The sequence below is a fragment of the Chaetodon auriga genome, chromosome 18 (genome assembly GCF_051107435.1).
Source record: "Chaetodon auriga isolate fChaAug3 chromosome 18, fChaAug3.hap1, whole genome shotgun sequence".
In the NCBI taxonomy this organism is placed as follows: domain Eukaryota; kingdom Metazoa; phylum Chordata; class Actinopteri; order Chaetodontiformes; family Chaetodontidae; genus Chaetodon; species Chaetodon auriga.
The window spans coordinates 15,232,649-15,249,074 of NC_135091.1; the positions used below are offsets into that span (position 1 = coordinate 15,232,649).

Here is a 16,426-nt window from a genome sequence, read left to right on the forward strand (position 1 = left end):
CCTGCATATTTTCCTGGTAAATGAGACATGTTAAATGATGTGCCAGAGGGAAAATGGGTCTTTTCAAGCAGCACACACTGTTCCGATCATCACAGATAACCAAGCTGGAAGGCCAGGGACCTAATTTAAGGGCTATTTACCATACGCCAGATTTTCAATGGAGCTGCTCCCGGCTGAAGCAATGGGCAAAAAGAGGGAGAAAACCTGCAAGAGAGAAAAGATTTAAATCTTGCAGAGCCCACAAACAAGATGATTTTATATTTTCTGCGGTTTGCAAAGACACCGGAAATTAATAATTCATCGATCTCATCTTGAGATCCTCTGCTGTGAATGTTTTGTGAGCTCCTCCTCAGTCTCAGTACTCTGCACGGAAAACGAGGCAATCCAGGAAAAGAGGGCCCACTTTGATCAAAAACAAAGAGGTGGGATGTGATTAATTCCAGGGCACATCTTCTGGCTGTATCACCCTTGACTGATTCATCAGACTAGAGCAACAAAAGGAACACCGTTTTTAATCAGAGTCATAATCCTAGATCAGCACTTAAGCGGGATTTGTCTCCGAACCAAGTGACTGTTGTCACCTCTCAGCATGTTTAGGCACCTCACAGTAGAGGTGTAATAATGATGAACAATGAGCCCTCTCGCTCTGTCTCTCTGTCTTTGTCATCTGTTTCTCCTGCTATCTTGGGACTGCTTCTGTGTGCCTTCTCTTTTTGTCCCTCCTGTCTTACACTCTTTGCATTAATAATCTTCTTTGAACGTCCGGACTTCCAGTTAATATGAGTCTGTCCTTACCAGGACATTCCCATACCAATAGCTGAATTTGGAAATCTGCTGATACCAGCGCACTTTTTCCTAGTAATTATTTTCATTATTGTTGATATTGTTGTTGTTGGTAGGATGTATTAGCTTACATGAGGCTGTAGTAAACCCCACAGCACCTCGGATTAAAAGAGCAAAAAGGCAATGAATTTATATTGCCCAGCAATTGATTTGAACTGAAGGTGAAGTAGGCTTCACATACAAACAGGTGACGGAGTGCTCATTTCTACACAACTCCTTTAATGTCTCAAAAAACTTTGAAGAACAAGTGCACAGCAGTGCGTTATTAACCGCAAGGAAGTCATTGTCTGTACTTGAGTTCAGCACGACAACCTGAATATTAAAAAAAAGAGAGCAGGAAGTGTGTTGAGAAATAAGTACCTACACTATGACGTTCACCGTAAGTAGATGATGGAATCGGGATCAGTTGGTGGATTAGTGATGTCAGATGAATGGATTACATCAGTGAATGTCAGCTATGCATGCATTGGATGGAATGGCTTGCTGTAAATACAGTAATGTTTGTGTGTGTATGTGTGTGTGCGTGTGTGTGTGTGTGTAGAAACGCTGTTTATCAGAGCTGCAGAGAAGAGGAGGATCTTTTTGGCTGTGATGAGTCACCCCAGGTTTAATAATATCAACTTTAGGCAAAGCAAATAAAACAGTCCAATTAAAGCATCCTAATAGCTGCATTATCAAGTTGTGCACACAACAATTACAGCACGTTGAAGTTGTTCTTGCAGTTATAGCTGGTATTAAAGTTGATTTGACAGTGATGGAGAATCTTGCGAGCTGTTCAGCTGGTGACTTTTGGCCCCCCAAAATGCCTCAGCCAGGCCCTTCCCTCCAGCCAGAGTTATGGCGTACTTGACTTAGAAGAGATCGCATACCAGTGAGAAATGGGGAGCTCTTTCTTTTGTTTCTGCACTCAAATATACGGCCTCATTTCATCGGCTTAACGACCTCATTTAAATGAGCCTAATGACTCTCACTAATGTCCGGGCATGGCCACGAGATTGTGACCGCTCTCACAGGCAATGTCCTCTGCATGCACATTGTATATCTCCATTATGAGGCCTGGTCTCTGTGGAAAATACAACCTATTTATTGTCTTCTCTCATTGTCTAAGATTAATATTAATATAATGCAACGGCTTCTCTGTTATACAGTTTACAGGTTAGAATTTCTGGGGCATTTTAAAGCCTAATTTATTTCACATTGTGGTTTAGTCAAATAGATGTTTATGCTGCATATATTTTTCATGCAAATGTACGTGATGGAAATGTTCTGTTCAGTAAATGGCAAAACAAAGTTTATGACATCCCTTTCATCAGTTGTTTTAAGTGTGTCTGCTCCTTTTGGTTCATTGTTTCCCAGCAGTATAGTTTTTGACGGCTGAATTGAGCGCTGGAAAGGTCACTGAAATGTTAATGCCAAAATATAATTTCAAGTCAGCTCTTCAAAATTCACAGAGAACACATTGCAAAAGGGAAATGTTAAATGTCCACATCCAGACATGTTAGCACTATTTAGCTGTCTGCGTGTCACCCACATGTCACAGATTGTGATGACTCCACTGCGTCTCGCTCAATCTGCAGTCTGATAGTTTCCATTAAAGATCAGAGTGTGAAGCCAGCACTTGGCTACTCTGTTACAGATCAATTTAAATAAAGGACTATGCTTGGCGTCAACACAGATCAATATGTGGACGGGCTTCCTGATGTGGTCATAACCACCAAAGCAGGCCCATTATGCGAAGCGCTCTTGTCAAAGACGGATGTTAAAGCACACACAGTCAAATATGTGACAGGGAATCAATGCTCTCTGATAGGGACTGAAACCTGACAGCTCAATAAGCTTTGGAGGGACGATGTACCCTCTTATTCCTCTACGTCCTCCCCTTCCCACCATAACTATATCCCGTTCCTACAAGGGACTTAACAGCTCAACCCTGCAGACTATTTCAGATTACAAGCTCCTGTCAACAAGTGCACAGGGAACCGGTCGTGCAGGCTTGTGTAAGGAAATAGGAATCTGTGCGCAGCACAGGTGCTGCTGCTGACAACAGAGGTGTCTTTAAACCCGCCCCCAGTGGCATCATTACCTCATACTGTAAAGTGGCTGTGCACGCTCCTGGTCAAGAAGAGGGACCTTTAGATAAAGTCCCCAAGAAACTTTACTTGAAAACCAACGGTGTCAGCTGCTGCAGAGGAACTCTTACTTGCAGATGTTGCCTTTTTCAAGACATGTTTGTGAAAATTGCACATTTCTCTGAAGTTTTCAACAGCAGATGTTGTGTCCAAGCTTGGTGTAAACAACTAATGGTGTCCTTTTTTTGCATTTGAGTCATCAGTGCATGTGTCATGTGTCCTCTTACATAAGTAAGAAGACGAAGAGAAAGAGGACGCCTCAGGTATTGAGCCCCATTTCTGTGCTCATTGGTATTCTCGTTTTATATTTGGCTGCAGGAACAGTTTTTAGTAACATGACTCATCCATGTAAGTGATTAATCATCTAACTCATGAATATTAATGTTGTCTGTCTGTGTCCATGAAGCAGAAACACTTTTTCATCTCTCACATTACCGCCTAACAAACAAGTAATTCGAACAACAAAATTAAATCATTTTAGAAATGCCAGAGGGACTAAATGTTGGCCTAAAAAGGCATTTCAAGATTTTACTTATTTATTTATTTGTTTTGAAGTTCTACTGTTCACAAATTTGATGTGTGCATGTACCTGTTATGTAGATCCAAAGCAAACCTTTGTAAGTCTGCCCATTTCACTGGCACTGGGACTGTTAGAATACATACCGAGCTGTTGTTCTCACCAATTTTCGGGTAAAATGGGGAAGGACAAACAGATGCCAACTAGCTAGAGGAATTTCTTCTTGACACATTTACTGTTTGCACCACAATTCTGGTGTTCGTCTGGTATATAACTTCACTACATGAGTGCACTGAAGAGAGCTGGACACCTTCAAAACTGAAAACAAAGGAGCCAGAGAATGTGTGTGAACCGCAACATTGACAGGACCGCTGCATTGATTTTACTTCTTGAAGACTGAACGGAGCTTTACTACTGTTTATCAAAAGGAAAAGAACTTAAAGATCACTGATGTAGCACATAGAGGATGCATGATTTTATAGCTTTTATAAATGGATTTACTTTATTCTTACAATACTGACAGTAGTCCAGAAAGTGTGTTTTTTAAAATGCCAGGACAAGACGTGTAGTTCCTCAACAATGTTTATGCAGACTTGATTTCGAGGTGTTCAGTTTTCTTTTTCTTTTTCTTTTTCTTTTTTCTTTTTAAACCAAATTGTGTGCTGTTTCGAAACAAAACAAGCATGGAGACATCAACCAATCTTCAGTAAGATGCTGATTTTACTTGTCAATTGTAACTTTCGACACAGGATATGGACCTTGAAATTACTTCTGCCATCTGTATAGGGAAGCATTAGCATTTGAAAAACCAACAACATTAGACCAAATCAAGAGAAACTCATTCACTGGCAGTTGAAAGGCGCCTCCGCTTAAAACATCCTCCCATGATTCAAGCCAAGGTCTGTTTATCCACCTGCCGCAGTGTAGTTCATGGCTATTTCTCACTTTCTTTGGGAGTCTTGGGTCTCTAATGATCCCAGCATGTCTCTCCAGTGTATATCTTACCCCAAGCAGTGCGCTGTGTGGACTCCCCCCTGTGCTTGCAGGAGCACAGAGCTGCACTGACCACTTCATCTTGTGGGATAAACCAGTCTTTCAGTCTCCTCTCAAACCCTAGGGGAACAGCGCTGGAGCTTCACAAGTGAAACCCCAAATCGACATGAAGCAGTGGACAGGTTACACATGTGGCTGCCCGTCCACTGCTTCATGTCGATTTGTCCTTTAGCTGATAAAGGCTCAAATCTAAAGGTAAAGGCACATAAATGCTGTATCCCTGCTCAAGTCACGCCACTTGGATAAAATAGGTCCACATTTGCAACATGAACACATTTTTATTTCTTGTGACTGTCAAGTGTTATAGCACATTTTATTCCTTTTACTAGGATATGCTCTGTAGTGAATAAAAAGGCTGCAAAAATAACACATAGTAAGAGGCTTCGAGGCCCACTGGTAATTATATACCTTAGTGGAGTCATGAAGGGTTTTGATTTGACAGCACATTCTACTGTACCTCACTTAATACTGCTATTTTAGGAACCCCGGTGAAAGGTGATAGGCACTCTGTAGCCAACTGGCGGATTCATTTCAATGTCCAGAGTTCATCTGAGTGGAGCTGATACATTCGCTCATTGTGCTCCCATAAAGTTGCAGCGCTGCGTCATTAATTAGGCACATTTGCAGCAAGTACTGGCCATTGGCTGTGCCTGTATGATCAGTTTAATTACTCTGACTTGTAGTCTGATTAGAGATTTTGCCCTGCAGGTGCTGGTGTGATGTAACACTGTAAAATGCTTCAGTATGTGCATTTTACCAGACGACATCATGTGGATGGGAAGTTAAACAAAATACAGCCCTGCCTCCTTAAATACCATCTGCTTTGAAATAAGCCATTTCAGAGCTCATATTTTGGGCATTTTGTCAGACCAGCATGGGTGTTGGCCAGAAACCTGACTGTTCTGTTCTTGTGGTCCCTATCGACCACGGGCTGCTTCTTTGTCTGCCAGATCTTTCAGTGCCCAGTGAAAGTCAATAGGAGGCTCCATGGGATAGTAGCATCCATCTAACTGCCTGTTTGCTCTGTTAGCTTCAGAATCTGTCCGTGTGCGCATGCATCACAGAATGAGTATCAAATTATCCATTTAGCTGATTAGATATGCTCGTGAGTCGTGTTGTTATTGGACACGTGGATTCTACTACAACATTAAGGAGCCCTACACGCTTCGATTCAACCTCTCAACACTGTGTGAAGTGTTTCTCCCGGGGGAAGCATCTCCTGCCCTCCCATTGCATCCTTTTGGCGTAACTGTTTGTGAAGAAACAAGTGCAGGGGGAGGTGTGAGTTATGTGTGGAGGTGTGAAGCTCAGGGCAGACATTCAGAATGCAGGGCAGGAGAGGACAAAACGTGCAGCAGTACTGTATTAACTCAGGTGTACAACTACTTCACCCAAATTGGTAAGATAATTATTTAAAGGTAATTATTTCCGTGAATTTTTCCAACACAGAAGCTAAGTTGTCCTTGATGGTATGAGGTTGAAAGAGTTTAGAGCTGCAGTACAGGACTTTTACACATGCATGAACGTCTGTTGCATTCAAGCCCTCACCAGGCGAGTTCACACAATGCTGATTAAGCCTAACACCCCAAGGTTAATCTCTTCGAATTTCACAGTATTCCGGAGTTTTTAAATCTGCCGTCTGTGGTAGCAGTCCTGCGCTGGTGCACCAGTAGTGATCTGTTTTACATTAACCAGCAAGGATTGGATCACCAGAGATGAAGGGTGGAGCAACTTCCAGAAGGGGAAGACAAAAGCCCCATACTGCAAGTTAAATTCAAAGCTGTTTAGCCACTACAGGCAACCTGATAACATAAGGACCTTTCATGCATACTGTGCATTCTGTAACTGAAGATATTGTCTCAACAAAACATGCCACTGGCAACGTTAATGTGCTCAGAGGCAAATGGAAATCCGTACAAACACGTAATTTGGAAATTTCTTTCAGACAAAATGCCACTTTGGGGCTGTGTGGACCTGTGCAATAAACATCCACTGCATTTTATCCCTGTCTGGTCTGGTTTTTGGCCTATGTGCCAAAGCATCCCATTGTTTGTCTTGCAGATTGTGTGCATTGTAAAATGCATTTAAAAGCTCCCCACACAGCACTCTTGGCAAAGTAGATATTGTTTCCCTTTGTATTACAATATCAATATAAATTCAATTTATTCTATAGCACTAAATGGCTGTTTGCCCAGTTAACGCTCATTCATTACAGCCACAAATGCACTCTGTCCACACACACACACACACACACACACACACGCAAGGACACACATTTTGTAATTTTTTCCTCAATTTCAACCACAGACGAGAGCTACACAGTTGTCTCTGTGTCTCAGAGGCTGGTGCTGTGACAGGCTGCGGATATTTTGTTCCCCAAACACTCACCACATATCAGGCAGGGTCATGGCCTGCTGGAGACCTATGTCTCTCACTGTCCCAGCCAATGGCAACGGAGGGCAGCACGGCCCCTGACACACTCCTCTGGGAGGTGTTACCATGACATAAGGACGTCTCCACAGCTCACATGTCCATGCACCAGTCACCATCTCTCCAAAAACCTTACTACCGGTGCTTAGTCCCACAGATAAAACATGTTCACGGCGCTGTATCACCAGAGCCACTTATACTATCTATGGGAGAAAAGAAAACACTAGAAAAGGAGGGGCTGAGGTAGGGTTTGGAGGGCAAGTGCTGCAACAGAGCACTCATGGGATATTAGGCGGGGTTTCCAGCCCTGCTTTTCCACTGAAGCTTGTCGGCCTCGCCCCTGCGATCACGCTTCTCTTTTCTGAAACGTGTGTCGAGCCAGGAGCTTGCCGAGCTGTCGGAGTGTCTTAGCTGGAATTTCAGTGGAAGTGAAGTCCGTTCCCCTTCAGTCGTTTGGCCCGGGGCTTGAAATTATGGAGTCTGTATCCGTAGCCCTTTCTATGGTGCATCAATAGCATATATACCCACCAGGCGCTTGTGTTGTGTGTTTTCATTATGTTTGTCTGCCATGCTGCCGGGGGTCAGTGTTAAGCGTTGGTGCCTGGAAGAATCAGCTTTGTTTGGGTTTTCAATTTTCAGTGCACAGGCTGCCTGTCAGCCACCAATAATGGCTGACGTTTGTCTTGTATAAAGTGATATTGCCACAATGCAGATGGTGACGACGGATCTGACATGTTTTAAAACTGCAGTATTTCTTTAAGAAAGGGGCAACAATGATGGCAAGCATTGCTCAGCAGGCTCATGACAAATACAACAAACCGATCACTGTACATATTGTTTTAATTAAATGTTTGAGACCAACAGCAGAAAACTTGTAGCCGGTAATTTTCTCTCTACTTAATATTTGTTTATGTTGACAGTTCTTAGTTCCTTCTCATTATGGACAATAATAGTGAGGAAATGCAAGGTTATAACCTGATTATGCAATGCAAGTATTGGTCTAAAATAATGGTGCAATCAGAGCCGCTTATGGGAAGGAATTTTTCAAATGGAGTACCTGCACAGAGGGATGGGAGCTTTGTGAGCCCTGTCATTTTCATCGATAGTAATTTCTCTGACTGTTAAAAAGTGTCAGTGAAGATATGTGCTCCTCTAATTCACAGAAGAGGTCTTTAAACACCACTCAAAGATTTTCTTTTTAATTCTCAGGATATGCTTCGCTTTATGCCAGCAGCAGTGCACTGCATATGCCTGATTGCCGTTATCAGCCCATGTTTTAAAGTGCAATACAAAGGATGGGATTTGGAGTAAAAAAAAAAAAAAAAAAAAAAAACATTACCTCCATTCCTCTCTGTCTCTTCAGTATGCAGCCATCATACTCAACACGCACCTTCTCCGTCTATGGCACCACGCCGTTCGGCACGTTGGAGCACCACTCCATTTTAAGATGGCTGCCAAAAAATGGCGCAGTAGTCTCTTTGTTTACTCGTGAGATGCTCTGCTATGTTCCAGTCTAATAGATTGGACACAGCCGCCCCATGGTTCGGCTCTAGCATTCAGCACCATTATGACGGAAGCCCAGAACAAATCCACTGCACATTTAGATGTCAGCGCGTTGTCATGGAAAAGAGATACCTCTATACAGTAAGTGAATAATGTTCGAAAGAAAATGAGTTGTGTGCTTTTGTATCCTCCTTTGCGCTCCTGGTCACTTTCGGACCACACTTGGTTGGAGCTTTTGGATGAAGCAGGAGGAGGGAAAAGGAGTTTTTTTTCCCTCTCCATTTTAGAAAAACTGAAAATGATCTGTCAGAGGCAATGATACAAGGCTACGTGATGGATGGGTTTGTCTTACTCTGCCTCTCAATCTTTCACTCCTTCCTTCGCTGCCATTCTTTCTGCTTCTTTTCTCTGAGGAAAGCCATTATTTCCATCACCCTCCACATTTCAGCCAAATTCGCTGTATCTGTCCATGCCTGGCCAAAGGGAAGAAAAAGCCATTCTGTCTGAGTTGAATTTCATTTCCTTGCCCGCACATGCTGTTTTTTATGATTTGTTCATGGTCTGGAATTACATTGTGACATTATTTTACGGGGTGCACACGATATAGCAAGGCACAGCGGTGACTGCTGTTATTGAAATTTTGATTCGAATTAAACTTGTGTATATGCATCTCCCCAGAGATAGCCAGCTGATTGCCGAGGTGTATTTTCTCGGATGCATTTAAATGAATCCATAATGGCAGCTCCACACTGGACCACCAGACACGCAGGAGCGTTCCTGGTCCATCAGTTTGGAATAGATTAACTGATAAACCTATCAGGATAACAACTGCACATTAACAGGCCTGATTACCATGCCAGCTGAGTGATATCACACAACAGTGGACCTCCTCCTCGCCTGGGGTCTGTTATTTTCCACTTGTGTGTAAAGAGCTTTGCCACCAGAGGAACACCGAACCTTAAAAGGTAGAACATAATCAACCAGTGTAGCCCTGGCCTGCACCCTGCACGTCGCTATCTCATTGTGTCTGGCAGTTGTGCTAATGACATTTTACGAGATTAGCTTTTCACCGTGGTATTGTTACTGACCTGTTGTGTAAGTGTACATCTGAGTGTGTGTGTGTGTGTGTGTTTGTGTGAACGACTTTCTCCATTTAAGGCCCGAGCCCTCCCCCAACCCTCCTCTCTTTTTTTCTTCAAAACCAGCCTTGCTCTCACTACAGTACACCTCTTTTTTCACCCAGTCCTGTTATTAAATCTCATAGCAGTTAGTTGATTTGATCAGTGTGTGCTGTAATGTTGTTTACCCCAATGGGACCTCGGTGTTATAGACATACTCATCCCTCTCTCTCGCTCGCTCTCACTCTCGCTTGCTATTTCTCCCCGAGTCGAGCAATAAAGTAATTTCTCAGGGGAAACCAGAAACTGTCTAAAAGAAGTGGACATAGCCTCTGGATCTGAAAAACGAAGCCAATGCGGAAGTGCCTTAAATCTGCGTTCTGTCTCGTGGCCATCAGGGGGCGACTCCACTGGTTGCAGAAAGTCTGAGAATTACCTCACTTCTCATTTTTTACCCCAGTAAACAGTTTCTTAATAAGTTTATGGTCTCAAATGTTTTCTTCAATAGAGCATAATGTGCGTTAAGTAAATTATGGTGCCATTTAGAGTAAAATAGACGATAAAGCAGGGTATGCTTCTGAGCGTGGCTGCCTTGTGATTGACACTGCTACCTATCAAGATAAAGGTGTAGAAATGCGTATTCATGGGATTGTGTACAACACCCCTTTTTGACATATACTCAACTGAAAACAGTACAAAGACAATACATTTAATGTTTTACTTCATCAGCTTCATGGATTTTTTTATAAATATTTCCTTATTCTGGGTTTGATCCCAGCAACAGGTTTTGTCAGTGAACACATGTTAAGTCTCTACAATGCAAAGCGAAAGCAACAGCTGCTGACTTCTCTGCACCTGAGCTCATCTGAGATGGACTGATGCAAAGTTGAAAAGCATGCTGTGGTCTGACATTGCGTAATGGCTGTCGTGCTCTTCGGGCTAAAGAGGAAAATGACCATCAAAAATGTTACCAGCACAAAGTTCAAGAGCCAGCATCTGTGATGGAGGTGTGTTAGTGCCCATGGCACGGGCAACTTGCACATCTGTGAAAGCACCATTAATGCTGAAAGGAACGTACAGGCTTTGGAGCAACATATGCTGCCATCCAGGCGACATCTATTTCAGGGACATCCCTGCTTATTCCAGCGAGACGATGCTAAACCACTATCTGCACACGTTACAACAGCATGGCTTCGTAGTAAAAGAGTAGAGGTGTTAGACTGGCCTGCCTACAGTCCAGATCTGTCTCCCATTGAAAATCTGTGGCACAATATGATGCGCAAAATACGACAACACAGAACCCGGACAGTTGAGCTTCTGAAGTCATGTATTAAGTAAGAAAAGGAAAGAATTTTGCTTCAGAACCTAAAACGCACACTGAGTGTTGTTAAAAGAGAAGGTGTTATAACACAGTGGGAAACGCCCCCATCCAAACTTTTTTGGAACATGTTGCAGACATCAAAATCTTACCAAAAACAATAAAGTTTATCAGTTTAAACATGAAATATCTTGTCTTTGTACTGTCCTGTATTTTGTCATTGTACTTTGTTTGTACTGTGTTCAATTTAATACGGGTCCGAAAGGGTTTGCAAACAAGTCAGTTCTTCATTTTTTGTAGTAAGTACGTTCTGTTTTAAGCCTCTTTTTTGCTAACCAAAATTAGCATCCCAATTAACATCACAGCTAAGGCGAATTATGGATTACAAACCAATGGGTGATCTCATAGTGGTACATACACATCTTTTACACAGTCTGTGGGGAAACTAAAGCCATCTTTGATCTGCATGGGAGCACTATATGTTCAGGCGTAGGTATACCACCCTTACCTCGAGCACAATAGGTACAAAGAGCTGGGGCTTTTCTGTGGAAGCCTGGTGTACTACCCTGTGTTATTATAGGATTGGACTCCAATGTGCAATACCTCACACAGACAAGGGCTGGCTTGAACAAAATGCAAAGGCAAACACAAAGCCATGAGTAAACGCTTTCTGTTTATTTGGATGTGGAGGTTGTGGATGGCTCAAAGCAATCAAAGCCCAGAGCCCTGGATCATCACGCGGCCCCTCCTATATGTGCCCACAGCAGATGGTGGCCCGTGGCAAGAGGTTCTGCTAGGCACATTAATGCTGCCTACTATTGCAGGATAGTAGAGCACACATAATGACAGCCGTCAGTGTTTGCCATGTCCGAGAAAATAGCTGATCCGTCAGCCAGAATCAGACTGATGTCTCTGCTGAGGAGTATATATGTAGCCCTGATGCGTCTTGATTTTTTCTTCCTCTCTTCAATACACTGATTCTGACATGTCTGCAACATTCAGAGGTTGAGGAGGGAGAAAAGATCCTTCTAGCTTTGCTGTGTGTGCACGTGCATGCCCGTGTGTATCTGCATGCGTGACTGTGCAGGAGCAGCAGATGGATTGGGGCTTCACATTTTGAGAAAGGCTTTACAAGGCATCTCAGGTGAAAATGGATGGCTGTCCTTTTCTGATGATTTTTTTTACATTTGAATTACAGTATTAAGTAACAAAATTCCCACATTCCTGTTAAATAAAAAGCAATTTCATGCATGTTGTAAATATAAATTGCAGCGTCCACCACCACCTTAGAACTGACCTTAACTATTTTTTTTTTTTCATATACCAAACAATTAATGAATTATTTGACAAAGTGTTTGACAGATTAATGGATAATGAAAACACTCTGCACATCCAGTAGCTGCTTGATTGCATTGTGTGCAGACATAAAACTCAAAGTTCAGCTGGTCAAGAAGAACAGCTTTCATACGTGCATGCAGTCATCGATGCAGATCCGTGTGTGCAAGCGTGCATATGTGTCTCAAACGTGACTGCACCTTTGCGTGTGTCTGTGAGTAAGTGCCACATTCCACACTTTACAGTATGTGCTCCATATGCACGGATGTTGCTTTCGGTACAAAATAACCTTTCCCCAGCCAGCTTGACAACAAACACAGAATGGCTTGGCACGACTCAAAAATTATTTATCTGGCTCCCCTCCTCTTCTCCAGCATGGTTTTTGTCGAGTCAGAGGAAACCATCTGCTGCCCGGTGATAATGGGCGGCCAGGGAGGAGGGGACTGGAAATAGGCAGAGCAAATAAAACTGAGAGAAAATGGCAGGCGCTGTCCCAGAACCTGCAGTACCTTCCTGCCTACCTGCAGCAAGTCTGCCGGCTTAATATAAACATCCCGTCTGACATCTCCTGGCTTCTATGTGTGTGCGCACACATGTGTTTTCACCTGCTGTGTGTGTTTGCATACACGCTGGTGTTTTCCAGCGTGCGCGCGTGTGTGCGTTTCCTATCTAACCTTGATCATTTTCAAGTCAGGATTGTTCCTGAGCCGAGCTGATATGCTGTCAATGTGATGGCGCTGACTAAGAACCTTTCTTTCTTTTTTTTTTCTTTCTTTTTTTTTTTTTTTTCTGGTGCACTAAAACTGTGACAGATGGATTGCCTTTCAGCAGAAGAGATTTTTTCTGTTGTTTGTCTCTGTTTTGGGTAAATGGGTGGGAGTATTAATGAGAAAATATTATGAGGCAGGTGCAGGTCTAAAGGAAAGTAAGTGAGTCAATGCTGCGAGTTAATGAGGAGTTGCTTGTATAGAGGGGAAGGTAAAGCATGGCTGGAGAGGAATACAGTAAAGCACACAGAGCGGAGGAGGAAAAATGCTCATTAAAACAAATAGTGGGCTATAGAGAGCAACTCCTCACCTTGAAAATGGTCCGAATTTTCCCTCCCTGAGTCTCCAGGGCTCTCAGATGAAATTGAACGCTTAGGGCATTCTCTGAGTAAACCATTTCAGTTTTCTCTTGTCTGAAGTCGACAGGTGGAGCTGGACAAAAAGACCTGACAGCCCGTCTCCCCCCTAAACCCAGCTTCATTCTCTCACTCCATCACTCTGTTTTCTTCTCTGCCTTGAGATGTTTCCCTTTGCTGTTTTTTTTTCCTTTTGCCCCCAGCACTTACAAACTGTCAGATAACTTTCAGTATGGATTTATCAAGTAAGTGACGCTCATTGAACTTGTCTGCTATTGTCAAGTTGTTTATTACAGAGAGCATGTTGTGCTGCATTATACCATGTAATGTCTTTAAGTGGTAAAGGCCCTGTAAAGCTGTGATAAATCCATCTCAAAGCACGGAAGGGGAATTGTCCCGCGATGAGATCGATCCAATATGTAAAGCTGCACATAAATTCACTCGTTGTGTGGATTGCATTTTTGCTGCAGCGCGGTCAGCCCCGCGTTCTGTCAGGGTTTGTCGACACAGCTGTTGGAATGCATGATGGCGTGCTTGATGAAGTGGACGTCGGGTCAGGGAGGATAATGGAATTGAGGAATGGAGGGAGGGATGGAAGGGGATCAGCCAGGAAGGACGCAGGGGGGGCCCGGTGACCAGGTCTTTTCTATTAACTCAGGAGGCTGGCTGGGGCGAGCAGGGGAATCAGGCTTGGCTCTGCCCTCTCCCTGCCTGGTTGTCAGACCGAGCGTCCAAACTGCAGATAGGGAGAGGCGAATATTGCTCAGGGGTCCAGTGGTGATTGACCCTGTGTTTTCATCAGCCTGGGCTTGCCTGATAGCATTTCTTACTCCCCTAGCAGGGCAAAATATTAAAGATGTGGGTGCGAAGAAAGGCTTAGGCAGTTCTTAGTTTGGTTTGGTGAAGTTGCATTGAATTTACCCCCCTACACACATTGTCACCTAGCTTTTCATTTTCTTTTTTTGGAATTACACTTTCCTTCTCTCTCATACCAGCAAACAGATTTTTTTTTTTCTATTTATTTGTCGTATTTGTGTTCAGAATTCTGTTATCTCACTTGACTGAACACGATGTTTAATTCATCGCAAAATTAAGATATACACAGTCTCAGGGGGACAGATCTGAATTTGAATGGAGCCCACACTGGAAAGTTAATTGTTATTAGTATATAAAAAGAGAAATATTGGTCTTTCTGCGAAGACTCTTGAGGCCATGAACAAGATTTTATTTCCCTTGTTCCCATTATATATAGGCTATAATCAGCACTCACTCACTGCTAATTGTATGCCATGCTTCATCATCACCACTCACTGCTAAACCTTCAAAAACAGTTTGATGACTGTGATTTGTTGCATTTTTCAAACTATAAAATGAAATATTGTCTTTAAAGCATAGTTGGGGAAACTGATTTTAAGCTCGTTCACAAACAAGCTGTATGGGATCTGAAGATGGCAGGGTGTAGAGTGGTTGGGTTGTAATTCTCGCGGATTGCTTTGTGATTTAGTTCTTTCTCATGGGATCTTCTAATCTGTGATGTTTTCCATTGCTGTGCTGCAGGTCTCCGGTCTGTCTCCTGGAGACAATCAGACCCCAGGACTGCTGCTGGCTCCAGGGGTGAGGTGGGGGCAGACGCCCATCAACCAGCTCACACCATGGGATACAGATGAGCCCCCTGCCAAGCAACATCGAGACACCGAGCCTACCGGTAATGAATTGCATCATTTACACGCACACACGCATACGTACTGACAGACGCATTTACACATCCACCGGTTCCACCTGATGCAAGTTTACAGTCGTGTAAGTTTCACATCATCGATGCGCCCTCACACAGCAGTTGTGTGCGTGTACACTTGCACACACACTCATGTGCTGCGCCCCAGACGGCCCTGGCCAGCTCCACTGACATCCAATGCTAATGAGACATCTTGACTGCCGTGCCCTACATAAGATGCATGCTTGCCTCCTCAACTTGCATACTTTACATGCACAATCATGCATAATTAACACTCACAAAAACATCTTTACATAAACCAGCTTAATTATGCATATGATTATAGAAATGCCAGTGTGATATCAAGAAGTAAAAAAAAAAAAAACAGAGAAGTCTAAATCCATATTGCACCTTCACAAGCCTCCCATGTCTCCCACCACCTTCACTCTGCTCTCATTTTATTGTCCTTGTTAATGTTATTGTCACTAACTGAAGCTGATTTAGTCTAAATTAAACCTATGTGGTGAAACTGTGAAAGTCCTCCAAATGATCTCCACCAGGTCTAATTTCGATGTCAACCTCATTCTACTCATGCCCCTTTAAAACAGAGCAATAGCGGCATTGCAGTGCAATGCGTAGTCCCGAGATTAGCGTGTTAAGCCAATGTTGAAGTTTTTTACTCTTATTGTAATGAACTCACCCAGAATGGCTCTGCCCTCGAGCACTTAATTTCCTTCCATTGCTCTGCTGGCCTCTGCCTCCTGCTCATCACAAATGCGTCTCATTTAAGAGTAATACTGGCACCGAGCTTGTTCCAGTGGAAATTCCAGCTCAACAAATTCAGATTTTAAACAGCTGCTACTCTGTGGTAGCAAAACATGGTTCAGCTCCTGCCACTGCTGTACAACTCACATCCTAATTCTAATTTGCATATCTTACATATAGACTTGATTTGCGCGTTAATTATTAAACAGTTTGAGGGGTTGCTGAAGAGGAATGTTTCTGTAGGGGAAACCATTTGAGGTGCTGTTATGATGGAAGAATGCAGTTGTGGTGGGAGTATGCATGGAGCTGTGTTTTTGCCTCTTGCGCTGGTGGGCCCTCACCTCCCTGCTGTGTGGCCACAGCCTCCTGCTGTGCATTGAGGGTCTGGCTGAATTGGCCATGAAGCTCTGGAGGTCTTATTATTGTGGGTAAGCGAACGAGGCATCGCTCCCCCCATCACAGCAGCTCCCACACCCACACTACAGCTTGGAGTGGAGCGCGAGGAGAGTGAGATGTCACCGACCTAGCACGCTGTCGCATATGACACTCAAATCCGAGCATAGTGTCACATATTGATT

The 16,426-nt window shown here is 43.4% G+C and overlaps 1 protein-coding gene across 3 annotated transcripts in view; it reads left to right on the forward strand.

Annotated features, from left to right (window-relative positions):
* The window catches only part of klhl29 (kelch like family member 29), a 194,260-nt gene that overhangs the window by 82,758 nt on the left and 95,076 nt on the right, over positions 1 to 16,426 (forward strand). For all 3 annotated transcript variants that reach the window (XM_076755522.1, XM_076755521.1, XM_076755523.1), the window contains one exon: positions 14,927 to 15,074. In XM_076755522.1, coding sequence (XP_076611637.1) covers positions 14,927 to 15,074 — 148 coding nt within the window. The remainder of the gene's footprint in view (positions 1 to 14,926; positions 15,075 to 16,426) is intronic.